Raw genomic sequence first — 25,812 nt, forward strand, 5'->3', positions numbered from 1 at the left:
TTTTGCTCAATCCAAATAAAACTTAATTTATTGAAGACATCACGCTGGCAACCCTTCTGAGTACTCAGGATGGGGCTAGGCTGCCTGCAAGAGACGGTCCCCCTTGCAACCAGCGAGGAACCCACTGCTGCCACGCATCCGCACCCCATGGTGGTATAGACCAGGAGACAGTGAGAACTAAGCAAACTAGCACTTTATGGCCCAAGATTCTTCTCCCCACCCCCAACCGGCCCGAATAATATTAAAGTGCCTGCCCTCCCTAAACCCACGCAGAAAAGCTTAAATAAACCCCAGCCCGGTCCTTGGGCTATTCCTTCATTTCCGGACGGACACCCCCAGAGTTGGGGTTGGGAGAGGTCCTAGCTGAGAACCCCCCACTGTGGTTCAAGGCCAGATAGAGGGCAGCAGAAACCGCGGTGAAGTGGGGGCCCAGACGTACCCAAATGGACCCTACAGGCACCCCCGGGACTGGGAGTAGGGGTCCAGAAAGGGAGGTCAGCACCAGAATAACCAAAGTCCTTGGTAATTACGGCAACTGACTCGGCTGTAAAAGGTGAAGGGCAGGATGTCCTAATTAGGGCATTCCAACATGATTGGGCAGTGGGGAACGCAGATCCCCAATAAATAGGCAGAGAGGTACTGCCCCACCCCTCATAATTTTTAACTTTGGGGCTAAGGCTGGGCCTTAGTAGGGGCGGGAAGGGGCGCTGAGTTCGCAGATTCGCAGTGCCACCGCTATCACTTGCTGAGCTGCAGGGTGTCCAGAAGGAGGCGCTTGTGAGCCGGGTCCTGCACCCCGGCCTCCTCCAGGTCCTCCTCGGTGATGTCGCTGTAGGGGTAAGATAGGCTGGGAGATCCGCGAAGTGGTCTTGAGGACCCGTAGCTCCGCCCCAGGGGTCAGACCCACCCATCCGCCTCCAGCCCCGCCCCCACCTGAGAAACTCCAGGTCGTCCCAGCCATTGTGCACCAGGCCCTCCTCATAGCGCTCCAAACCGATGGCCCGCAGCCAGGCGCCCATGCCCGCCTCGCCCAGCCCGCTGGCCCGCCCGCCCTGCGGGCACGGAGCCTGAGGGAATAGGGCACGTCAGGGGGAGCACTGAGGGTACCCACACAGAGAAGCACCTGCAGACAGCCACTTTCTACCACGCGCTCTCGGGAAGGAGGCAAGAACTAGGGCTGATTCAAGTATTCCCCTCCCCTCCCCCAAACTCTCCAGTGCCCAGCTCAGGGCAGAGGGGACACTACTGAGTGCTGAATGAAGAAGATACCACCTCAGGTACACACAGACAGCCACCCCTCGTCCACACACCTCCTCTGCCAGGTCCTCCTGGATGCTCTCTCTGATGCGAGGTGGAGGGAAGCTGAGAGGCCGACCATAGTCTGAGGGCAGTCCTCGGGGTGGCTGCAGCTCCAGGGGGCCTGGCAGAAGCACTGAGCGGCCAGGCCCAGCAGGAGCATAGTCCACCTCACTCAGCGTCTTGGCCATCTGCAGCACTGAGCAGGAACGATCGTCCCCACTGGCTACCTCCCCCAGGAAAGTGCTGGTAGGTGAGGGGCCTGGGGGTAGTGGGGGTCTTGGATGGGCCTTGGGAGGTGGTGGGCCACGGGCCTCACCCCCACTGCGGCCCCTGACCACTGGCCCTGTCAAAGGGTCCAGGCTGGGGGGCAGGAAGATGGCCGAGTCTGGCAGTGGTGGTGGTGGAAAGTCTGGAGGGGGCAGTGTGCCCCCAGACTCCTCATCTGATGAGCTCCCCTCTCCCACACGGGGGGGCCGGTGGCGCCCAAGCTGTGGAGCAGGCACTGTGATGGCCACTTTGTTCTTGGTGGCAGGTGGGACAGGGGTCCTGGCAGGCGAGGGTGGCTCCGGGGGCAGCAGCTGGTGTGGGACCCCTTCAAGGACGTAGTAGGCAGGGTTATTGAAGCTGTTCTTGGGTGGGGGGGCCGCCACCCCTTCCGGCTCTGGAGCCCCCTCTGCCTTCAACCTGCATTTGGGAGCAGGATAATTAAGTCAGGACCCAGAGACCAAAGTGAAGGCAATGGGTGCAGTGGAAGGAGAACTGGACTGGGAGTCAGGAGATAAGGGTCCCTGGTCCTAGAATTGCATGAGACCTTGAGCACATTGCTTTCCCTCTCTGGCCCTCTGGTCTTCATCTCTAAAATCGAGTAGACATGGCAGTTGAACAGATAATCCCTAAACTTCCTAGCCTTACTTACTAAAATTCTCAGAGCGTAAATCAGTGAAAACAGGTGCCAGAAGTCAGGGCAATGAAGGCCAATGAATGATCAGCCAGAGTTTGAAAGCCTCTGGAGGCATCTGAGGCCAATCTACTGAGGAATCTTACCCAGGGATTCAGGTTAGTTTTACTCAAGCCTGAGGATAAAACCAAGGCGACTGATAACAGGTGAAGATGAGTGAAAAAGCACCAAAACATACCTAACAGCTTTTATTGAAGTTCAATCGACAGTTGGATATAATTAGAAAGTTAAGCCTCACGTTGCAAGAGTATGATCCACAGAATACTAGTTCCCCAGGGTATTAATAGTTACTGTGTGGAAAAGAAGTTTCCTAGCACATTAAGTTTGGGAAACTATATTCAACAGAGTGAAAAACAGTTTCCTTCCTGTCCACATGCTCAGAGCTTTTGCGAACACTAGTGTGCACTGGACTATCTAAGAAAAGAATCTAGCAAGAACCGTTTCCCAAACCCATTTCCAATAGGGCACCTTGTAGGACTGTGGTCCCATAGTATGCACCGAGGGAAATCCCAGACCGAAGCCAAACAGAAAGCTCAAGCTAAATCTGTTTACATGGAAGGAACTATTGCAAAAACAACTTCTAATTCTATTTTTTAAGGCAGAATGGGGAGGAAAGGCTCACTGTGCTCCTTTGGATTCAGAGAGCCACGCCGAAGAGGGGACTGGCTGGCCAGAGTGGCCACAGGTGTAGAGCCCCGGCACTCCCAGCCATGGGGCATCAGAACAGTTAAGCAGCAAATGATCCCCAGGCTGGCCGTGAGAACCAAACATAGCAACAGTTAAAGTGGGGGGATAACAGGTTCCTTCTCTCACCTGGAGGTCAAGGGCTCCTCCCGGGGAGCGGCTCGAGGTGGGGCTGGGGGCCTCCCAGTTGGTGGTGGTTTCTCTGGTTCTTCGAATAACCTGGACAGCGGGCAGGAGGCCTCTGTGGGGGCTGGCTTGCGGTTCCCTGACCTGCCGGGGGTGTATAGGGAGGAGATGCGGTAGAGGGTACCCAAAGCCCCCGGGTACCCCTTCACGGGACACCCAGCACAACCCCAGCTCACCTGGGATCCTGGCTGCCACGAGACACAGAGGGGGCTTTGCTCTTTGCTCCTGCCTCGTCCTTATCAATGCTGATCCACTCTGGGGGAGGAAGAGAAAAGAGACTCAGAGAGGACCTGGGGTCCTGGACCCTAGATACCCACTGGGCCTACCAGCCTCTTTCCAGCTACTCCTCAGGGCAGGCCCACTCCCAACCATGGCTGCAGAACTTCCAAATATTCCAGGGATTCTAACATGCTCTCCCCACACCCCCGGTTCTCCTTTCCTAGACCTGCCCACACCACCCCATCTCATGCCCCATATCCCTCCCAGTGGAGCCCCCACCGTAGAGTCGCTCACGGGTGCCCAGGCGCTCTGTGGGCACCCGCACCTTCATGGAGCCACGGATGTTGCCTGTCTCCTCGCCACGGTGGGACAGGAAGGTCAGGAACTGCTGTGCTGTGCTGCCAATCATGGACTTGAGTGCAACCACACACTCCCCTGAAGGGCAGATGGGGTAGACCAGCAGATTGCCAAACCTTTCTAGGTCTCTGTTTGGCTTTCTGTGCCCCTTGGCACCCCTCACCCCTCACCCCTCACCCCTCACCATAGGATTCGTAGCCATCCATGGATTTGACCGTGAGCAGGAGGTGCTGGTCCTGCAGGTACTCGATGTCAGCCAGAATTGGCTTGAGCTAAGGAGCAGAGAGACCCAGTGAGGAACAAAGCCCCAACTATCCCCTCCTACCTGACACCACTCATCCCTACCCTTAGGCTCGTCCATGCTCACTCCCACTCATCTACTAGGGAAAAATCCCAAATCCTTAACACAGAGGACACAGCCCCACATGGGCCCTTCATAACATTTAACAGCATCGTAATTAATTTTCTGCATCCTCAATGGCTAACACAGGACCTGACATTTAGCAAAAACTCGAGAAGTTTTTGTGAACAAATAAATGAACCTATAACTTGGTCCCACACCCCTCAAATAAAGCAAATGCCCTCATCCTCATTCATGCCCAGCCCCCACCACACACATGCACATATACACGCATGCACGCACACCCATGTGCACGCACACCCATGTGCACGCACATACATGGACATGCTCCACTGCACCTCTCCCTGTGCCCTCACCTACAAGCCCAGGCCCTGACAAAAGCCTCACCGTGGGCAGCTGGCGTGAAGACCACTGCACCTTGAGGAAGTTGATGTTGTCACTGCTCTGGGCATCATTCTCAAAGCTCTTCTTGTACTCTGGGGTGAGGGTGGGGAATACCCGACTGAGTGCCACCTCCCGGCTTCCCTTCCCCCTATCCAAGGGGGCTGACTGTCTGGGCACCTCTGGCTCCCCATCCCTCTCAGGCCACACCCAGCCCGGGGCCCCCCTCTGACCCTCCAGGCAGGTGGAATAGAATTCAATGAAGAACTTGGTGCGGCTGGCTGTCTTCACAATGGCCTCAATGCTCTCAAACTCAATGTAGGCCTGGTCTGAAGTCTTTGAGAGACCTGAGGGGTAAAGGGAAGAAGGCAGTCAGGAGGGCTGAGAGGGTGACAGGAGGAACAGGACAGAGACTGAGCCCTGGAAAGAAATCAGGGGTCATGGCAGAGCAGTAAGGGAGGCCCCAGGAAGGAAGGCCAGGAGGGGCCTCCCCAATCCCCAGCAACCAATGGGGAAACCCCAAAGCCCAGACCATGGACCAGGGCAAACAGACAACCCAAGGATGAGAGACCATCTAAGAAAGGGCTGGAGGATGAGAATGGCTGCAGGGATGGCCTGCCAGCAATCCCCCACACTACCAGGCACACTCAGCGGTACACATGTGGTTCCAGGCAAATACAGATACACATGCACGTTTACACTCACACACATACACACACTCATGGACACGTACTTCTCATGATGCCCCAGGCACAGACACCCTCACACAGCACACGTCCAAAAACATTACCGCATGTCCGTGTATACACCCAAACACACGCACAGATATATTCAAACCTATGCACATCCCCAGGCCACCACCGGTGCCTATCCACCCACAAGCACATCCAGAATAGTCACCTTTCTTAGAGATGAACTGAGAGGTAACTCCAACCTCAAATGTCCCAAACACAGGGGAGTGGTCGCTGGTGACGATGTCATCAGTGCAACCTGGGATAGGAATGGGAGCTCAGGGGCAAGCTCTTTATTCTCTGTTCCCACTTCCCAACGCTAGGGCAGTGTCAGGATAGTGACCACCCAGGACTGCCCATCACCCTGTCCAGGAAACTCTGACCATAGGAATTGCAGATGATGTGGGTCTCAGGGTAGGATTTCCAGAGAATCCGGTCACACCATGAAGGCACATTGGTCCGGACCTGGGACAGGAGATGGCAGCATGGTCAGGTTCAATAGCTGGGGTTGCTCAGCATGAGCCCCACCCAGAGCTGCAGAGCTGATGAGGCCCTATACTCCCACCACACCAGGCCCCCGTGCCTACCTCCCTTCTTGGGTCCTTGTAACACTCAGGATCACCCCTAAGGCCTCAGAGGAACCACAGAAGCTGGAATAGTAACTGCCCAGACCCTTGACCAGACATGTACCCTTGATTCACTGCAGGCCAGGGGAGTCTCCCAAGCACTCCGCCCCCAAACCTGCCTCGTTCCCTTCACTCACCCCAGTTGGCTTCTGCTTGTGCCAGGCATATGTGTCCCGGGAACCCCGCTCATAGCGGTAGGTGGGTGGGAAGGAGATCTCCTCCTCACCTAGGAAAGGCAGGGAACAAGTATGGATCAGGGCCCTGAAAACCCAGAAGTATCGTAAAGGCCCCATCCCTTAGAGACCTCCTGACAGGCCCACACTCACTGAATCGAAGAAAGACCTTGTGTTTCTCACGCTCCAAGTTGAGCTGGTCCACTCTGAGCAGGGGCTCAAACTCCTTCCTGCTGATGTAGTTCAGGATCTCCTGTGGTGAGGACACAAAGACTGAAAACTCCCTCTTGAGCCACAGCCAGAGTCAGAGGTAGGATCCCAACTGGCCCCCCAGCCCAGCTCCCCTAGCAGTCACCACTGGCCCTGTTTGCACCTGGATATCCATGTCCAGGCGGTAGTTGAGGTCCCCAAACCAGAAGAGGTGAGTGAAACGCAGAGAGATGTCAAAGGCACTGAGCTGTCGGTCACCTAGTGAGAGCAGCCGCAGGATGTCCAGGTAGTTCTGGTTCCGCCTATGGTGGGGGTGGGGGGAGGCCTCCAGGGTCACGAGCCAGGGACTGGCAGAAAGGTAAGTCTCTGGGGTCAGGTACGGGATAGGGCTCAGGGTGCCTGGGGACAGAGGATATAGCTGGGAACAAGATCAAGGTCAGGAACAGACAGCAGCCTCGGGTTTGGACAAGGGAGAAGGGGCTCTCTGGGGACAGGGAGGTAGATGGGTCATGGACTGGGATATGGGAAAGGGAATAGGTCTCAGGTGAATAGGGAATGAGGGTAAAGACTTGGGGAGGTGCCCCCCTCACCGGGCAGTTTTCTCATTTCCCGAGGTAAGGTGGCAATTCACAAAGCCAAATGAGGTGCCATTAAACATGAAGGAGACACCCACAGCCCCCTTGTTTCCTGTCAGGGCAAGCAAGAAAAGAAGGCCTGTGTCACATCTAGAGGGCTCCCAAGTCTCCCCTCTGCCCCTCGAAGCAGCAGTGGGAAGGTTCTCCCAACTCCCCCCCGCAGACGCTTATGAGGCAGGCAGGCCCCTGAACACATCCCCTCCTTCCCTGGAGGTGCCACACAGATCACACGCGGTCCATCTGGATGGCTCGAGTTTCTCTGCATGTGTGAACAAGGCCCCTGGAGATCACAGGGGATCCCAAAGGTGACGCTGAAAGGACTTGCAGATTCTGAGCAGAATCTATGCTGAGGGACCACTGGACCACAAACCAAGAGACCTGGGCACTCTGCCAGCTCCTCCACGTACTAGTCGTGTGACCTTGGACAGGTCACTCAGCGACTCTGGGCCTGAGTGTTTTTTGGGTCTTTTTGAGTTTTATCATCTATGAAATAGAGGGATAAATACCTCTATTATCCTGGCCCTGCCTTCCTAGTGGTGCTGGAAGAGATTTAGAATATGAATATGCTTTACAAAGGGCTCTCTATAGGGGTGCTGGGTGGCTCAGTGGGTTGAGCCTCTGACTCTTGATTTCAGCTCAGGTCATGATCTCACATTTCATGAGTTTGAGCCCCACATCAGGCTCCATGCTGACAGCACAGAGCCTGCTTGGGGTTCTCTCTCTGCCCTGCCCCCTTCCCTCCTGCTAACTGTCTCTCTCAAAATAAACACACTTTAAAAAAAAATGGGGGGAGGGCTCTCTATATAAGAAAGCTGGGAGCAACCAAAAGGAGGAGACTGTGAGCTGGAGAGGAAGCAGGAGGCATGGACAGAGGGACCCTGCCCACCCTGCTCACCCAGGGTGTTGGCGATGCCAGTCTTCACGCTGGATGTACTGACGTGGCTGATTCGGTTCTCGTGCTCTGGCTTGACCAGCACAGCCACCTTGATGTTCCACAGTGACTGCATGGCAATCTGGGTAGAGGGTTTGGGGTCACTCCGGCCCTGGACCGAGGCCACTGTCCGCATTCCCCTCCCACCCCCACCTACACTACAGACTGTTCCGTCAGTCATAGGATAGGAAGGTCTCCACTACCCCTTTTTCCTGAGGTGCCAGAGAGAAACACAGCACGTTCCCATAGCATGAAGGATTCGGGTTAGACCTCCTAAAGGATATGCCCAGGGACCAAGGGAAAAAGCCAGTCAAGTTGTACTCCCCAGGGTCACCCATGAGGTGAAGCAGGATAGTCTGGGGTGGTGTGTGAGGAGGGGGACTGGACAAGATGACCCCCTCACCGGGCGGTAATCCAGATCTGTGAGCTCCTTGAGGCCCCCGCGTAGTAGGTCCAGCCACTCGCGGTCGCCCACTGAGTTCTCCTGGGTCCCAAAGACATAGATGTCATGGGGTATGGTCACTGTGACTTCATCCAGGGTTTTCCCTAGACCCTTCGATGTGAACCAAGATGTCACGTTTTTCGGAGGTGGTACGCTTCCTGGAGGCGAAGGGGATGGGGGTGGTCAGGCCCTTGACCTGGGGCTATTCCTCTCTCCCATCCCAGCCCCAACCTGGGCCTGACCCATATTCCAGGTGCCTATGAAGACAGAGATCATGTCGGGCTCATCTTGCTTCGAGTGCTTGTTCTTCATGAGCTGCAGCAGCTGGCAGAAGGCCTCCCGCTTCTGGGGGGACAGCAACTAGTTAGGGGAGGTCCCTGGTAGGTGGTAGGTCCCATGAGGTCATGCCTGTGAGTTCACTGCATATCCACTACTCAAGCAGACAACAGGTGCTCAATAAACGCTCACTGAATGACCATTTGACTCTGCCCTTAGGCCACCCATTTTCAGTACACATACGCTCTACCCTGTCAGACCCACTCCTGCCAAGAGGGATGACCGGCCTACATCACGTGTTCCCTCTCTTCCCATCCCATAGGGGACCCCTGCAGCCCCCACGGCCTAGCCCAACATGCCACTCACCCGGGCACTGACAAAGATGAAGTCCTTGCGCTGCGTCCGATCCTTCTCCTTCTCAAACACAACTCCCAGCTTGTTCTGGACACGCTGGGACTTAATGAGCTGGCGGACTAGGGGATGGAGGATGGTTACACTGGCCTGTGCACCAAGGCCTGGAGGCCACCCTGCCCACCACCCCAGGTTGCGCCCTGGCTCACTGCGGTCGTGTGTGAAGGTCGTCCAGTCCTCCTGTGAGTCCCGCTGTCTCCGCAGCAGCACCAGCCTCCCACCCTCCACATCCACGCTCAGCGTGAACTTCTGTGACTTCCCAATCTTGGTCAGGTCACCCAGGGTCACATCCAGCTTCACCTGCAGGTCAGGAGGTGTGTAGGCTGCTGAAAAGACCTCGGGGCAGGTGACACCCCCTTCATCTCCAGCTGCTCTTTGGCCCATGAGGCCCCACCTGTCACCCCTCCGTGTACCTCAAAGGCCTGCACGGGGATGGTCTTGGCCTTACGTATGGATGGCTGCAGCGGCGCCGGCGGGGCTGTGGAGCTCATGTCCTGCAGGGCCTTCAGGGCCTGGAGTGGGGAAGGGCAGGGACGGGCGGGCAAGGTCAGGGGACATGCTGAAAGCTGGGGCCAGGGGGGACACAGTTGATGTGGGATCAATGCTAAACTGTAGATTCAGGGTTGAGATCAGTTAGGCCAACGCAAATACTCAGAGACTGCTAGGTCAGGTCAGAGGTCAGGGTTAAGGCTACCTTTTTCTGGATGCCTGACAGGAAATCCTTTAACACGGACAGCTTCAGCACCAGGCTCTCTAGTTCCTGCTCCCCAGTCTGTGGTGGATTCTGCACAGAGAAAGAATAAGGTTTGTAACATGTGGCCACCGCGCAGGAGGTCCCCCACCCAACCCGGAACATGAACCCCTTCCCCACAGGTCTCCTCACAATCCCACCTGCTGCTGCAAAAGGCGGGTCACCATGGGAGAGCTCTGCTGGTCAAACACCTTGGACAGGATCTCCAGGCCCGACAGGACCTTGTCCACCTCACTAGGGGAGACAGTAGGTCAGAACTCCCTACCCCGACCCAAGTATGGGGAAGGGGGGCTGAGTGTGCAGCTTCAGCCTCTACGATGAGGATACGAGGGTTCAGGTGAGGACAAGTCAGGAGGCAACAGCTGGCTCCCTGTTCAGGGCCAGAGATCAGAGGTCAGAGCATTTGTGCAGCAAGGGGGCAGGCGAGGACAGGTCAGAGGAGAGGCTGCATGCATAGTGTTGGGTGCCCCAGGTACCTGTGCAGCCTCCGGCAGGAGGTGGCCAGGGTGCGGGTAAGATGGGGCAGGTTGCTGGCTCCACCTCGCACAGCCTCCAGGTCCAGTCCATAGCTACCCTTCAGGTACTCGTGCGAGACAGTACTCAGCCCGTTGGGAGCACTTCAGGGAGGGGTTAAAAAGTCAGTGAAGAATCTGCTGACCCTGTCCCAGCACCGCCACCCTATCCCTAGAGGAGATAGTACTGGTAGCAATTGGAGCACCATGGATCAGGGAGTCTACCTCTGGGGCTGAGATGGGATGAAGGTCCCTGGGGGAGGAGTGGGGGCTGGGAAGGTCTCTCTACCTTTGTTTAGGACAAGTTCTCAGAGGAGAAAGGGAATTCCTGTTTGGCATAGGGGGTTGCGGTCTTACCTCTCAGCAGCTGGAGTTGTGGGAGTCTCAGGGGCTGCTGGGGGGCTGCTGGGCCCCATGGGGGCAGAAATACTGGTGGAGCCAGAGCGCGGGGGCAGCGGGGGCTTCTCATCCTCCCCATCTGTGGACAGGAGTCAGTGGGGCAGCTGTTTGGGCCTCCCCATTCTCATTGAAGTATGGGGGGATGCTGTGGCTATCAGAGACTTCCACGGAGGTGGGGTAAAGGGCTCTGGCATCATGGTTAGGGGCAGGGGGCTTTAGGGCAGGCAGGTTGAGAAGATGCAATGGGAAGAAGCAGGTGGTGTCTGGGGAAGGGACAGAGAAGACATATGCACATGGCACAGCAGGCAGCACCTGAGGCATCACGGTCGTCCGGTGGGTCTGGCTCTCGCTCCCGCTCCACAGGGAGCAGCAGGGCGCACACAAGGCCCTGGTTGGGCTGGGCATACAGGCCGATGAGCTCACCCAGGGTCTGGAAGCGGCGCACGGGCACGCCCTGCGAGGTCTGCGAACAAGCAAGGGTGGGAGAAAAATCAGCCAGTCACAGGCTGGAATCAAGGTCAGGGGTCGGGGTCCAAGCTCCTACCTGCACGGCCAGGAAGTCTTCTCCATCAGGTAGAATTCTGTATGTATGCACATGCTTCTGATACCTGATGACAAAGCAGGGGTCAGAATCTGTCGCCCCCAAGCTGGAGTCTAAGCCCCAAGGTACCCTCTCCTCCTTCCACCAGGCTCAGCCCCCAGCCCACTCAGGTTAGTTTTCCTAAAATCCTTTACTCAGTCCACACAGGGTTAATGATGAGGCCAGTCTACTTCTAGCCTGCTAGTGTTGCCAACAAGAGCAGCATGACCAGCAGCATCCCCCCCGCCCACCCCAGCCAGACCTACATAGGCTCCACACCCACCACAGGGCCCGGGAAGCAACAGGCAGCTCTTTTGTGGCCTCCACAGCTGTCTAAACAGCCCCTCGGGCTGTGGTACCAGCTCTGGCCCCCCGCCAGAGTAAGAATCCTCAGAAGCTTGGTAACCTCTGTTTGCATGCATAGGCGATGTGCTAACACACGTGTGTCCCTGCTGTCTGTGTTTATGTTGGTGTCTGTCTCTACTGGAGCTGGCTGTGTCAGGGGCCATTTTTGCTAGGGAGTATGCGGGTATCCCAGCTTCTGTCCCCCTTCCCCAGATACCAGGAAATTGGGATGACCCAAGGGGTCCCCTGTGGCAGACCCAGGCTTGTAAGAGCCCCAAACTGAGGAGGGGCACTGACAGGTGGCAGCAACAGCTGAGCAGGTGACAGCTGAGCCAGGCCTGGGCAGCACAGGCCACACTCAATGGGGGCAAAGACTCTCTCTTGCAGCCATACCTCAGGTAGGCTTGCTCAACGGTGCCACCCGGGTCCATGTGTGTGCTGGGCAGGAGGGGGGCACTGGCACCAGAGGACCAAATGCCTGTTTGAGGAGACCCTACACCTTGGCCACAGTCCATCCCCCACCTCAAGTAAACCCCCTTTGGGCACTCTCCTGGATGCTGACGGGGCAACATTATGTGCAGGTGTCTTTGTGCACTGGTTTGTGGACTGTGGGTCTGTATTTATAACATTAGCATCCCATGAACTGAGCCCTGTCTGCATGACAGGCTGGGTACTCAACACCCCACAGATGTGATCTCATTTAATCCTCACATTTTGGTACAGATATGAGCACCAACCCCATTCTCCAGAAGAGGAAATAGGCTCAAAGAGGAAAAGTGATTTGCCTCGCTTTTAAGTAAAAGGCAGAGCTGGGACTTAAAGCCAGGGCAGAGCCCAGTGCCTGTATCCCGACCTGCCGGTCAGATTGCCTGTGCCTGTTGGAGCAGGGGTGTGTCCGGAAATGTTACCCACCTACAGGTAAGCAAGTATGTTTCTCATCACCTACCCCCAGGCTTCTATCCCAGTTCTGACCCCTCCCCCCATCCCCGGGCTGTAGAGATGCAAGGAGGAGCCAGAGTCAGCTGGCAAAGCCAAAGCCCCTGACACAGACAGACCCTCACTCCACCCATCTCCTCCCCTGGCAGTGGAGTCTGGGCTCTCCCCTCCTGGGACAATAATGTTCCTCCCCTAGACACAGGCCCAGCTGTCCCCCTCCCACTCAACAGCTGACCCAGCACCTGCCTCCCTCCCCTCTCTAATTAGGGGATATGCCTCAGAGGGGGCTGGGAGGGAGGACTCCATGATATTTATCTGCGGAAGCTGTCCCTTGTTAGTCTCTCCTACTGGACGTCAGACTTGGTGCATAAGCTGAGATTTAAGGGACCCCTTCCTCTTCATCTTCCAGTCCACTGCCCAGGCCGGGGTTTCTCAACGCCAACACTACTAAAATTTTGGACTGCATAGTTCTTTGTTGTGAGGGACTATCCTGTGGATTTTAGGATGTGTGGTGGCGTCACTGGCTTTTACCCACTAGATGCCAGTAGCACTATATCCCACTTGTGACGACCAAAAATGTCTCCAAACATCGCCAAGTGTCCCTGAGGGGTAAAATCAACCCCAACTGAGAACCACTGGCCTATGCCCATGTACCCCCAAAGAAGTGAGGAGAACAGAGGGGTAAGGGACAGAACGACAGGGGTTTGGGAGGGTTCACGAGGCTGAGGAATATTACCAGATCCTAACAAGGCCCACAGGAGCCCACCTAGTATCAGACCACGGGGTGCAGGAGACAGCTCAGGGAGAAGGCTCCAAACATACCAAACGCACCCGGCACCACTGCCACATACAGCTGATGGGTACAGGCACAGGATGAGATCCGTTCGGGGAGCTGCCAAGTCTGGCTCCACATTCAGCACCCATAGCTCAGGGCTAGGGCAGCCAGGATGCCCAGGACTGGGGCCCAGAGCCAGGGCACATGAACGCGCCCATTGATTCATGAAATAATGACATGGCCCCATATAGCCTCACATCCCCTTTTCTCAACACCACTCTGCTCCACCAGCCCCAGACATCTACCGCCAGGCAGGTCCCAATTTCAGTCCTGGCAGCACAGGAAGCTGCTGGGCATCCTCACATATCCATCAGTCTCTCTGGCCCCAACTCCCTCTATGCCTACAGCTCTTAACACCCAATCCCTGTATAAACAGAACTGCATATAACACCGGAACACACATCCACACATCCTCACTCCCTCCCGCCCCTCCTGCCTGGAGGGTGCCTGAGGGGGTCTGCCAGAGACTCCCTGCATTTTTCCCTATTACAGCCACCCTGTTTAACAGGACCCCACATACTCTGCCCTCCCTGCCCCAGAAAGTGTCCCCAGACACAGCAGGAAGGAAGTGCCCCCTGCAACCTTCCTCAGTCCCGGCTTAAAGCCAAAGCTCCCACTGTGGAGGGCTCAGACGTCCCACTGTCCCAGGCCCTCCACGCACATGCAAGGAACCTGGGCCGTGCCCCCGCCCGCCAGGAGCCCCAGCCCACTCACAGGACACAGAGCGCGAAAGCTCCCGCCACGCTCTCGCTGTCTCGGACCAGGAAGCTGCCATCGCGGCCTGCCCGGGCCAGCAGCTCCTCGGCGGCAGCTCGGCTCAGGTCGCGGTGGTACCAGGCAGGGGCCGGGCTGCCCAGCGCGCCCCCGGGCCCCGCACCCCCTGGGCCCGGCGCCCCGCAAGCCGAAGCCATGGCGCGGGCAGGGCTCAGCGCCTCCCGCGCCCACCGCCCCGCGCCATCCGCCCCGGGACGCTCGGGGCTGAGGCTGGGGGCGGGCCCGGGCCCGGGCCCTGAGGATCCGCGGACAGGACCGGGCTGGATGTCTGGGGCTCCGCGCTCTGCCGCGCAGGCCGCCTTGTTCGCCGCGCCGCCGCCGCCGCCTGCAGCGCCGGCCTCAACTTGAAGAGAAAGAAAAGTTTGTTCAGAGGCGGCGGGGGAGGGGCAGGAGCGCAGCGCTGAGCCGGCGGCCGGCCCCCTCCCCCTCCGCTCGGCCCACGGCCCGGCCCGCCCCTACCCCCACCATCTTCCCCGCGGGGATGATGGCCCCCACATTCCCGCAGGATCCCCCAAACCCACAATGATCCTGCCCTGCCATCACCACCCCTTAGAGATCCAGCCCCCAACCCTCCCCCCAACGAAGGTCAAGTTCCCCCACCCTGCTTCTGGACACTTTGGATCCCGGCCCCCTCTCCGGAAAATAAGCCGTCTCTAGTAATCGCAATGATATGACCCCCAATTCCCATAATCGTCTAATTCCACCCCAAATCCTTTCCATTCAGCTCCCCTTGCAGCCTCAAAGGGTCGAGTTCCCAAAACCCGCGAGGGATCCAAGATGAACCTCTTCCCATCCTTATCCTCGTTATCCGAGCGGCCTGGACCTTCAACTCCCATGAAATCTAGGCCCCTCTTAGACCTGAACCCTCAAACTCCACTGGGGCCAGCCCCCGACAAATCCCGCAGGGGTAAATCCCCCCTCCCCCCATTGAGACCTGGTCTCCCATACACCCTCAGACAAGGTCCAGTGTCCTCGAATCCCCGGGCACAGTCCCTGGCAGCCCCTCGCAGCCGGGGTAGAGCCCTTCCCCCCTCCCTGCCAAGTTCCCCTGGCACCATCCCCCATACACGCAGGCCGGGGCCTTGAGGGGTTCAGCAGTACGAGATCAGCACCCCCAACTGCCCTCTGGAAGAAAGTTCCCTCAAACCCCTGGGCTCCCGACTTCTCCCCAGAACCGCAGCCGCCGCGCGCAGACCCCCACCTCCTGGGCCGCTCCGATGCCCCCTTCCCGGGGAAGCGGCCCTTGACTCTCAACGGCCACTTAAGATGGCCATCCTCAGCCGCCGCACCCCCCCTCGCCTTCCGCCCCGCCCGCCGCTCCGCCCCCGCGGCTCTCCGCGGAGCCGGGGGTAGCACCCGCGCCCCGCCTACCCCGGCCCCCTGATCCTGGAGCCGCTGACCCGCCGAGTGACCTCGGGCCAGTCACGGCACCTCTCCGCGCCTCGCCTTCCCGCTCTGCAAAGTGGGGGCAATGTTATTTGGCCGACTCAATGGGACTGCTTGTAAAGATCTCGGCACGGGGCCTGGCATCCAGTAGGCGCTCCAGAACAGCGGCTATTTTTATTATTAATTAAGGAGTAACGAAGGTGACAGCTGTGTAAACTGTAAAGCGCTGCGCCTGAACGAACGGGTATTATTAGCACCCGCCCCCGCCCCAGCTACTCCCTCCAAGACAACAAACTTGAGCCTTTGTGGGCGGGACGCCGAACCGGGAGCTCCCCTTATCGGGTACGTTCAGACACCCCCGCTCAGACGCCCGCCCTTGGCGGGAGGGTGGGGGGAACACGGTCGCCGGAAAGGGGGCGGGGCCCATGGAGGGTCTGGCCCGCCCCTTCCCCCCAAAAAAGACCTAGCCGGTGGCAGCGTCTCCCGGGAGTCCGCTTCCTGCCCCGCCCCTCCGCCCCTTGGCTCCTTAAAGGCGCAGGCCTCCATCCTGGCTCCCACTGCTGCCAACTCCTGAGCCACCGTCGGCCGATCCCCTTTAACCTGGGAGAGAACTTTCACTTTGCTCAATTGAACCTGTGCCTGGGTCAGTCCCTACAAGCTCCTTCCTCTATTTCCAATAAGCATTGGTTTAACCCAGCTGGACCAAAGCTTGGGATACGGAATGGGCTCTGTGGGGGCTTTCCCGACTAGGTAAATATAGTGACTAAGAGACACCCCCCACACACCCAACAGTGTCTCTAGACCCCTCCAGGAACCCCATAAGTCATCCTCCAAACTGCCCGACTTTTCCCGTCACTCAGCTCTAGAAATGAGGGAAGGTGAGTCTGCCATGAAGGGGACACCCTGGTGCGGTGGGGAGGGAAGAGACCTGGACTAGGAAACTTCATACCTGGGTTCTAGTCCTAGCTTGATCACCCACCTGCCTGGTGTCTCAGAGAGGTACCTGTGCCTTTTTGGAGATGACTGTGAGGGGGATGTAGAGACAAAGACTTCCCCAGGGGAAAAAGGCAAGAGGGAGACCCAGAGATCTACTCAGGCCTAGTTCCTGGGGGATGTGTAGAGACAGAACAGGCGTATCTAGCAATCGCCAGAGGAGAGGCCAGGCTTCTGCCCCTGGGAAGCCCCAAGACTTTCCAACCTTTTCCCATCCTCCTGGCTGCAGCAGGGCTAAACCAATTCTAGACTCTTGAACATTTCATCTTCCAGGAACCTCCCACTCTGCCCTCCCCATTCTTCTGTCTTCCTCCTCTGAGGGTTCCTAGTCTCAACTCTGTCCCTTCAATCCACATCACGTGAGAATTTTTTTCACCCCCACTGGGAATCCAGAGCCTTCCCTGGACTTCCATCCCCAGCAGAGCTGACCACACAGCCAGGCAGACAGGACCTGAGAGAAAGTGGGGATATTTGGGGACCAATACAAGTAACACAGTCCTGGACCTGTCTCTCATTTTTGGCTACAAGAGAACAGGATCCCCGAGGACTATTAAGGGCGCAGACGCTGGGCTCACATGCTTTCTGGCAACATCTCCTTTGTACTTCATAACTCTGAGGGAAAGAAGGATTATTATGCCCATTTTACTGAGGAAAAAACTAAGCTTTAATGTAGACAAGCAACTGCTTCACTTTCCATAGTCAGTAGCAGAGCTAGGATTCAAACCCAAGTCTCATTTCTCTCATCTGAAGGAATACAAAAGCTATGGAAGCTGTCCTCTACTTACTGAAACCAAAACCATTCATCAGACACAGATAGGTCTGTCTCTTTGTTTGAACTGACTGTCAGAGAAAGCCCAAGGCCCACCATGGAAGCAGGAACCGGATGGTAGAAGGATGGATAATGAATGGAGGCATGCTTAGCACTCCCTCATTTGTGAGAGCTATGCTGAGCCAAGCTTGGTCATCAAAACTGGGGACATGCAGGGAACATGCCTGAGGAGGGCTGGACTCAGCTGAGGAGCCAGAGGTGCAGCATAGGGAGCAGGCTGAGCAGGAGAAGCCCAATCCCATGGGACATGGCCCCAGCACTCATGGCCAAGGCATAGAACCTGGCCACCTCCTCGTTGGGGTTGCCCTGGGCTGGGTCGAACCACATCTGGATGCAGCGGCCGCTCCCTCGGCTGTAGTTGCTGAGTTTGTAGGAGTGGCTCCAGATGCCCTCACACAGGGCTGCGGGCGTGGGAAAGTAGGTCTCAAACGTGCGGCAGGTGGCTCCGGCCGGACACTTGTTCGATCCTGCATGGGGAGAGAGGGTGGACACAGACATTCAGCCCCTGGGCCCAGAGCCCATTTCTGGCCACCCCCCTGGAGATCCGCACCCAACCCCAGATCCTCGGACCCCGCCTCCATCTCCGCACCCCCAGGCCCTCACCTGAGCTCCAGTCCCAGCCCTTGTGCCAGTTGCTCTTGCAGGTGTAGGAGGTGCGGCAGTCCTCCCACCACTGCTGACAGTCCTCCTTGCACAGGGGCACGTCCAGGAAGCGTTCCTTGCGCCAGCTCTGGTTCACCTGGCGGGGAGGGGGGGAGGGAGGGCTCCTCTCAGCCAGGGGTGCTGGCGGCCACCGCCTTGACCACCTTGACCGAGCAGGATGGCAGCCCGCTGGGCTGGGGTGAGGGAGAGGCCCGTACCTCCTGGATCCAGGGCCCCAGATTGGGTGAGCACTCGTACAGACAGTTGTCCTGAATGAAGTGGCGCTTGCAGGCAGGCTCTATCTTGCCGCAGTGGTCCAGGTTAAAGTTATACAAGAGGGAGGGGTCCTTGTGCAGCTCCTGGCTGGTGTTGTGTGAGCAGCAGGCGTTCTTCCTCCAGGGAGTGCACTGGATGGAGAAGACACTGGAACACATGCCTCCCCCACCAAAACCTTCAGCCTCTCCCTATTTGGTGCTTGGTCTCCTGCCTCAGGTGGGTTGTCCTAGGAAAGTTTACTGTGAAGACCCCTCTGTCCTTGGCCTCCAGGAGCTCCCATCTTGGGGGAGACTTAGTTACAACAGTGTAATCAGGGGTTGTGGGAGCCGGAGAGAAACCCTGTCTTGGGAGGACAATAGCTATCGTTTAAGCAGCCCTTCATATTTTATAGGGAGTTCTTTGATTTATTGATTCATTAAAAAATAATTACTGAGTACCTATTTCTATGCCAGTTACTGTTCTAGATGCTGAGAATACGGTAGAAAGCAAAACAGAAATATGTGTTCATGGAACTTACATCCTGATCAATGGAGACAGACAGCAAGAAACTAAAAGAGAAAAAATATAGTGTCAGGATATGATCAATTACATGGAGAACATTACAGCAGGGAATAGGGATGTGGAGTATGGGGTGATTGTTGAAATTTTAAAGAAGGTGGTTGTGAAAAGCCTCACTGGAAAGTGGCATTTTGAGCAAAGGAGGAAGGGAATGACCTATGCAGTAATGTATGTTGAATAACTTTCTTCTTGGTCTGTATTAAGTTCTGTGTCCCCAGCGGCGAGGCCAGTGCCAGACATGTGGCAGGCCCGTAAAAATATTTGCTGAAAAAAATAAATGAAAGACCTATTTATGATTTCCTAAATCTAAACTCCATCTTACATATAGATGCATCATATTTTAGTAAGCTTTAATAGAGACTGGCTTTTTCAGGACTGTAAATACTATGACAGGGAAGGCCGTGCTATGTGTTTTGTTTTACTGGAATTATTCACTATTTTAGAAAATTATGTCATCAATGGCAACACTGCATAGAATATCTTATAGCATTTGAGTTGTCAACAGAATATACCTGTATCCATCTTCATTTGTAGCTGCCCCATTCCTAGTGATTTGGTGAATAAAAGCAAACATTGGGGCACCTGGGTGGCTCAGTTGGTTAAGCTCCCAACTTGGGTTCAGGTCATGATCTCACAGTTCATGAGTTTGAGCCCACGTCAGGCTCTGTGCTGACAGCTCAAAGCCTGGAGCCTGCTTCAGATTCCGTGTCTCCCTCTCTCTCTCTGCGCCTTCCCCTCTTGCATTCTCTCTCTCTCTCTCTCTCTCTCTGTCTAAAAAATAAATAAAGATTAAAGAAAATAAAGCAGTAACTTAAAAAGCAAACATGCCATTTGATAGTGATTTCTAACATAGTCATATCAGAGAATTGACATATGGAACTATATTTTATTATAAATTGCTTTCTTGGTGCTTCTCTTTTGTATTACAGATAGATAGAGTCATGTTGATATTCTTTAAGTTAAATGTACAAATAGGTCCTATTGGCTTTGAATTTTATTTCAGAAAAAAAGGAGACATGGAGTCTCAATAGAGTTGAAACCAACTGGCATCCGCTTGTATAGAGTGAGTGAATGTGCAGCAATCGTGCCCCTGGGTCACAGCCGTGAGAGCCCTTGTCCTCTACTCTGACGCTTCATGGACTGGCACGTGATGAAGGTAGTGAGAACCATCCTCCCCGACAGTCTCTTACCCTCTAACATGCTGGGAGTGCCCACCCCAGTCCTACCCCCACACCACAGGGGCTTCTTATGCCCAGATCTTCTGTGTGTCCTCTGCTTCTCCGGGCCCATTTCCTCATTTGGGTTCTATGGGGGGGATCATGATCTCCTACATTGAACGACTACTGGGAATGGGAAATCACGTGCAGAAAACTCAACGCGTAGTAAGTGCTCAACAAGTGATCATATCATATCACTGCTGACATTATCCTCTGAGGAGGCCACCCCTAAATCACCTCAACCAATACCCCCCACCCTACCTTCATCTTCTCCCACAGCAGTAACTCAGGATGTGGGGCTATCTGATCAGTCCGCCCTTCCCCCACCACCCTGACTTCCTCTTCCCCATTAGAACCAACCCCCTCCCCAACTCGAGCCACACTGCGGCCATACCTGGTCATGCAACTTGTCCTCGGGGCCTGGCTTTGTCTTGTGGTGCTTGGCGTCCATGCAGACGTTGAGCAGGTCTACCCTGTTCCGGGCACTGCACATGGAGGCTGTCCAGGCCAGCAGCAGCAGCAGAAGTGGTGTCAGTCTCCGGGCCATGTCTTTGTGTCCCTGCAGATGGAGCTGTGGTTAGGGAGGCCGAGGCCTGAAGGGAGAGAGCCTCATGCGGCGTCCCCCTTGACCCCCTGCATCAGCCTCCCCATCTCCACAGTGGAGGATGGGGTCAGACCCTGTTCCTTTAGTGCTGGGGTCCTGAGCCTCCCTGAAGCTGAAGTAGAGAAGGTTGGCAAAGGGGGCTCCCCATTCCAGGCTTGGCGGGCTCAGAGGAGATCTGGGGTTAGTGGACTGGCTCTGGGGGAGTCTTCCTAAATTGGAGGAGATGTTTTTGTGCCCTCATCTTCTCTCAACTTTACCCAAGAAAAGTAATTAAATAGTTCAGGTCCATGCCCTCCTGCCCTGAAAGGGGCCAGGGACACCCATTGCCCTTATGCTGTGTCCAGCAAGTGCTCCACGAGGCACCGAATCACCTGGGTTCCCGTGCCAGCTTGGAGACCCTGTTAGCCTGGGGAAGGCAGTGGCCCAGCTCTGCTGAGTTCTCCCGATCACCATGAGGGTCAAGGGATGTAGCACATGGGGTGGTATTTGGTTAAATAATACAGAAATAGAAAGAGCGGTGGTTTCTAACTTTTGCTTCCTCAGACTTTTTCCTTCCTTGTTTTCTGAAAACCATTTCCTTCCTCCACCCCATCATGACTTTGGCCTCCTCAGCTCTCGCTAGGCTAATGCACTTACCCCTGCAGATCCCCCTTCCTTACCCTTCAGAAAACAAGTGCAGAGACCCCTGGGCCCGAGGGACAACATAAAAGTACCTCATGTTGGAACAGCCAAATAGACGAGCACTTAGAGTCATGGGAGTCACCCAGCAAAAGTGACGGCCCGCTTCTCTGTTCCTGACTGACCCTCACCCCCCACTCCCATCTATTAAAGATCTATTTCTGGGGCGCCTGGGTGGCTCAGTCGGTTAAACTTCCGACTCTTGGTTTTGGCTCGGGTCATGGTCTCACGGTTGGAAGGTTCAAGTCCTGCATCAGGCTCTGTACTGACAGCCTGCTTGCAATTCTCTTTCTTCTCTCTCTCTCTCTCTGCACCGCCCTCCCATGTCTTTCTCACTCTCAAAATAAATAAATAAACTTAAGGGGGAAAAAAAGATCTGTTCTTTGGGCTCTGTCACTGAAGTACCGGAAGGGATAATGGAGACTCCTTCCTCTCTCTCACCAGCCCTACATGCAGCTGATCATCACAAAGCCCTGGTCAAGGGTCCTTCCAAAGATCTTTCTGGAATTCACTTCCCTTGGCTCTACGTTTGGGGTCAGGTCTTCCCTCCTCCAATTTCTTCCCCTTAAAGTCACCTTCCCCGCAGGAGCCCGAGTGATCTTTCTAAAGAAAGATCTGCCCCTCCCTACACAGAAACCCGCCAAGTCTCCCCAGTGTCCCTGTCACCCTTCCCTCTTAGGGCATCTTGCCTGAGCCTCCTTTGCGGCTGGGAGCACACACAGCTGTGTCTGAATTGGCCTCTTCTCAGGCTGGCAATGGCTCCAGGCCCTTTGACTTTCACCAGTGGTCTCTGACCTCGGTGCAAGACAGACTGTAAGAACTCTGGTTAGCACAGTGTAATTTCCTCATTCGGCTCTTCTGGTCTTTCCTCTCTTCCAGGCCCCACCCATTCAAGGCTCCATTAGTCTCTCAATGTATTCATTCCTGTTTCCATTCAACTCTTTGTTAATTTATTCATCACAGGATTCACACATCCAAGATTCATCAAAACCTAGAGAAGCTCATCTCTAAGGGGGATCTGAACTTTTGAGGTACCCCACGGTGGTTGTTAGGATGAAGCGGGTTTGTTGGGTGTGAGGTGCGGTAGGGAAAAACCCAGGCCTTAGGGTCAGGCCATGGGTCCCAATGGTAGCACCGTCCCTCACACAACCTTGGAAAATATCACTGAGCCTTTCTGAGCTTTCGTTTACTCTCCAGGAAATTGTTGAGAATTATATATGGAAAAGCCTGGCACAAAATGAGTGGGCTTAAATGATAGCTCTCAGGTTACTTTTTGAGTAGCCAGGTAGACATAGGTAGAGGTTGAAGTATAGAAGTCAAGGGTCACAAAGAAAAATGGTCTCAAATCTGGTAAATGATCATATCTCACCACCTAGCATTTCTATGAACATAATTGATCATGGGGTGCCTGGGTGGCTCAGTCAGTTAAGTGACTTCAGCTCAGGTCACGATTTCATGGTCCATGAGTTTGAGCCCCGCGTCGGGCTCTGTGCTGACAGCTCAGAGCCTGGAGCCTGCTTCGGAGTCTATGTCTCCTTCTCTCTCTGACCCTCCCCCCATTCATGCTGTCTCTCTGTCTCAAAAATAAATAAACATTAAACAAAATTTTTTAAAAAAATAATTGAACATTTTTTGATAGCCTTAAAAAAATGTGGTAGGGGCACCTGGGTGGCTCAGTAGGTTAAGTGTCCAACTCTAGATTCAGCTCAGGTCATGATCTCATGGTTCATAGTTCGAGCTCCACGTCGGGCTCTGCACTGGCAGTGTGGAGCCTGCTCGGAATTCTCTCTCTCCCTTTCTGTGCCCCTCTCTAGCCTGCGCTTGCTCTCTTTCTTTCAAAGTAAATAAATAAACTTTAAAAAAAAATGTGGTAAACATTATGTAAAACTTAACATCTTAATTATTTTTAAGTGTACAGTTCAGTAATTTTAAGTGTATTTATGTTGTGCAATCAATCTCCAGAAACTTTGCGTCTTGTAAAACTGAAACCCTATTCTCATTAAGCAACAATATCCCATTTCCTCTTCTCCCCAGTCCCTGGTAGCCATCATTCAACTTTCTGTTTTTATGAATTGACTACTTTAGATATTTCATATAAATGGGAATCATATAGTATTTGTCTTTTTGTCACTGGCTTATTTCTCATAGCATAATGTCCTCAAGGTTAATCCATATGTCAAAATTTCATTTCTTTTTTTTTCTTTTTTTTTTTTAACGTTTTATTTATTTTTGAGACAGAGAGAGATAGAGCATGAACAGGGGAGGGTCAGCGAGAGGGAGACACAGAATCCGAAACAGGCTCCAGGCTCCGAGCCGTCAGCGCAGAGCCCGACGCGGGGCTCGAACTCACGGAGCGCAAGATCATGACCTGAGCCGAAGTCGGCCGCTTAACCGACTGAGCCACCCAGGCGCCCCTCATTTCTTTTTAATAACTGAATAGTAATTCATTATATGTATGTGCTACATTTTGTTTCTCCATTCATCCCTTTATAGATCCTGGGATGCGTCCACCTCTTGGTATTATGAAGAATGCTATTACGAACATGGATGCACAAATATCTTTTGAGGCCCTTGGTTTCAATTCTTTCATATATCCAGATATGGACGAGCTGGATCATATGGTAATTCTACCTTTAATTTTTAAGGAACTGCCATAATATCTGCTGTAATAGTTGCACAGTTTTCCATTCCTACCAACAGTGTACAGGGTTCTAATTCCACCACATCCTCACCAACACTTGTTACTTCCTGTTGGCTTTTTGTTTTTTTAATAAAAGCCATCCTAGTGGGTGTGTGAGGTGGTATCTCATTGTGGTTTGGATTTGCATTTCCCTGGTGATGAGTGATGTTGAGCATCTTTTCATAGGCTTATTGATCATTTGTATATCTCCTTTGGAAGATGTACAAATGTCTGTCCAAGTTGTTTGCCCACTTTTAAATTGTATTCTATGTCTTCAAAAAATTTTTTTTAACGTGGGGCGTCTGGGTGGCTCAGTCGGTTAAGCATTTGACTTCAGCTCAGGTTATTATCTCAAGGTTCATGAGATCGAGCCCCTCATTGGGCTCTGTGCTGATGGCTCAGAGCCTGGAGCCTGTTTCAGATTCTGTGTCTCCCTCTCTCTGCCCCTCCCCTGCTCATGCCCTGTCTGTCTCTCTCTCAAAAATAAACATTAAAAAATTAACAAAAAATTTTTTATTTAAAAAAATTTTTTTAATGTTTATTTTTGACAGAGAGAGAGAGAGAGACCTAGCATGAGCGGGGGAGGGGCAGAGAGAGAGGGAGAACAGAATCTGAAGCAGGCTCCAGACTCTAAGCCGTCAGCACAGTGCCCGGATGCAGGGCTTGAACTCACAAGCCGTGAGATCATGACCTGAGCTGAAGTCAGACATTTAATCGACTGAGCCACCCAGATACCCCATTTGTATTACATGTCTTTTTATTGTTGTAGGAGTTCTCTATATATTCTGGACTGACCCTTTGTCAGATATATGATTTGCAAATCTTTTCTCCCATTCTGTAGGTTGCCTTTTCATTCTGTTAACTCTCCTTGGATGCCTGGTTTCCCATTTTGATGCAGTCTAATTTATCTGTTTTTTCTTTTATTGCCTGTGCTTTTGCTGTCATATCCAAGAAATCATTGCCTAATGCAATGCCGTGAAGCTCTTCCCCTGTTTTGTTTTGTTTTTTTAAAGGAGTTCTATAATTTTTAAAGGACACCTGGGTGGCTTAGTCTATTAAGTGTCCGACTTTGGCTCAAGTCATGATCTCGTGGTTTGTGACTTTGAGCCCCACATCGGGCTCTGCACTGGTGATGTGGAGCCTGCTTGGGATTCTCTCTCTTCCTCTCTTTCTCTGCCCCTTCCCCAATTGTGCTCTCTCTCTCTCTCTCTCAAAGAAATAAACTCTAAAAAATTAAAAAAAAATAAACAAGTTCTATAGTTTTAGCTTTTACATTTAGGTCTATGATCCATTGTGAGTTTAATTTTTATATAAGATATAAAATGAGAGTGTCCAACTTTATTATTTTGCATGTGAATATCCAGTTGTATCCCAGCACCACGTATTGAAAAGGCTATTCTTTCCCCCATTGAGTTGTCTTGGCACAATTCAATTTGTCAAAAATGTGGACTCTCAGTTCTATTTCATTGACCTACATATCTATATTTATGCTACTATCACATTGTCTTTATTATTATAGCTTTGTAGGAAGTTTTGTACTCAAAAAGTGTGAGTCCTCTAATTTTGTTCATTTTCAAGAGTGTTTTGGCTGTTATGGGTTTCTTCTATGTCCATATGGATTTTAGGATTAGATTGTCAATTTCTCCAAAAAAGCCAGCTGGCATTTAGAGAAGGATTGAATTGAACCTGTAGATCAGTTTGGGGACTAATGCCCTCTTAACAATAGTAAGTCTCCTGATTGATGAACGTGGGCTTTCTTTCCATTTATTTAGGTTTTAAATTTCTTTCAACAATGTTTTATAGTTTTCAGTATATAAGCCTTTTACTCTGTTAAGTTCACTTCTATGTATTTTATTCTTTTTTATGCTATTGTGAATGGAATGAATGGAATGATATTCTTTTTTTTTTTTTTAAGTTTTATTTATTTAAACAGCCTC

At 53.6% G+C, this 25,812-nt stretch overlaps 2 protein-coding genes and 1 long non-coding RNA gene across 8 annotated transcripts in view; 1 reads left to right on the forward strand and 2 right to left on the reverse strand.

The window, feature by feature from the left end:
• On the reverse strand, nt 1-15,301 carry INPPL1 (inositol polyphosphate phosphatase like 1). Of its 2 annotated transcripts, XM_003992812.6 has the most exons (29): nt 15,214-15,301; nt 13,953-14,355; nt 11,087-11,150; nt 10,855-11,005; nt 10,501-10,621; nt 10,108-10,248; nt 9,772-9,865; nt 9,575-9,664; nt 9,294-9,392; nt 9,030-9,180; nt 8,836-8,942; nt 8,436-8,538; nt 8,155-8,351; nt 7,716-7,833; nt 6,776-6,872; nt 6,349-6,487; nt 6,129-6,228; nt 5,940-6,028; nt 5,560-5,641; nt 5,346-5,435; nt 4,679-4,792; nt 4,452-4,540; nt 3,888-3,975; nt 3,626-3,781; nt 3,304-3,382; nt 3,071-3,211; nt 1,311-1,983; nt 934-1,067; nt 1-829 (listed from the first exon to the last, which is right to left on the reverse strand). In XM_003992812.6, the coding sequence occupies exons 2-29, from the start codon at nt 14,147-14,149 to the stop codon at nt 739-741; spliced, it is 3,795 nt and encodes a 1,264-aa protein (XP_003992861.3). In that variant the 5' UTR covers nt 14,150-14,355; nt 15,214-15,301; the 3' UTR covers nt 1-738. The 2 variants fall into 2 exon arrangements, with proteins under 2 accessions (XP_003992861.3, XP_044894720.1); XM_045038785.1 differs by lacking the exons at nt 934-1,067; nt 15,214-15,301.
• LOC123380477 overlaps nt 14,544-25,812 on the forward strand; it is a 25,197-nt gene continuing 13,928 nt past the window's right edge. Inside the window, exons 1-3 of one of the 4 annotated variants that reach the window (XR_006586312.1) lie at nt 14,544-15,740; nt 19,700-19,852; nt 23,689-23,816. This is a non-coding gene — a long non-coding RNA (uncharacterized LOC123380477). Of the gene's footprint in view, nt 15,741-19,699; nt 19,853-23,688; nt 23,986-25,812 lie in introns of those variants that run through there. The other 3 variants (XR_006586311.1, XR_006586310.1, XR_006586309.1) reach the window with 3 other exon arrangements.
• FOLR2 (folate receptor beta) lies at nt 17,032-22,039 on the reverse strand. Of its 2 annotated transcripts, none has more exons than XM_045038786.1 (5): nt 21,885-22,039; nt 20,308-20,472; nt 18,081-18,269; nt 17,824-17,959; nt 17,032-17,687 (listed from the first exon to the last, which is right to left on the reverse strand). In XM_045038786.1, the coding sequence occupies exons 2-5, from the start codon at nt 20,458-20,460 to the stop codon at nt 17,401-17,403; spliced, it is 765 nt and encodes a 254-aa protein (XP_044894721.1). In that variant the 5' UTR covers nt 20,461-20,472; nt 21,885-22,039; the 3' UTR covers nt 17,032-17,400. The 2 variants fall into 2 exon arrangements, with proteins under 2 accessions (XP_044894721.1, XP_044894723.1); XM_045038788.1 differs by lacking the exon at nt 21,885-22,039 and adding an exon at nt 20,889-21,010.

Source organism: Felis catus, chromosome D1 (genome assembly GCF_018350175.1).
Source record: "Felis catus isolate Fca126 chromosome D1, F.catus_Fca126_mat1.0, whole genome shotgun sequence".
NCBI lineage: Eukaryota > Metazoa > Chordata > Mammalia > Carnivora > Felidae > Felis > Felis catus.

Excerpts from the sequence above, each read along its gene's own strand:
- INPPL1 (XM_003992812.6), bottom strand. The coding sequence starts at position 14,149 with ATGGCTTCGGCTTGCGGGGCGCCGGGCCCAGGGGGTGCGGGGCCCGGG. Across the intron at positions 4,793-5,345 it reads TCAGTTCATCTCTAAGAAAG|GTCTCTCAAAGACTTCAGAC; the intron begins GTGACTATTCTG and ends TTTACCCCTCAG. Across the intron at positions 3,976-4,451 it reads CTTCACGCCAGCTGCCCACG|CTCAAGCCAATTCTGGCTGA; the intron begins GTGAGGCTTTTG and ends TCTGCTCCTTAG.
- FOLR2 (XM_045038786.1), bottom strand. The coding sequence starts at position 20,460 with ATGGCCCGGAGACTGACACCACTTCTGCTGCTGCTGCTGGCCTGGACA. Across the intron at positions 17,960-18,080 it reads TGGGGCCCTGGATCCAGGAG|GTGAACCAGAGCTGGCGCAA; the intron begins GTACGGGCCTCT and ends CCTCCCCGCCAG. Across the intron at positions 17,688-17,823 it reads GGGCTGGGACTGGAGCTCAG|GATCGAACAAGTGTCCGGCC; the intron begins GTGAGGGCCTGG and ends CTCCCCATGCAG.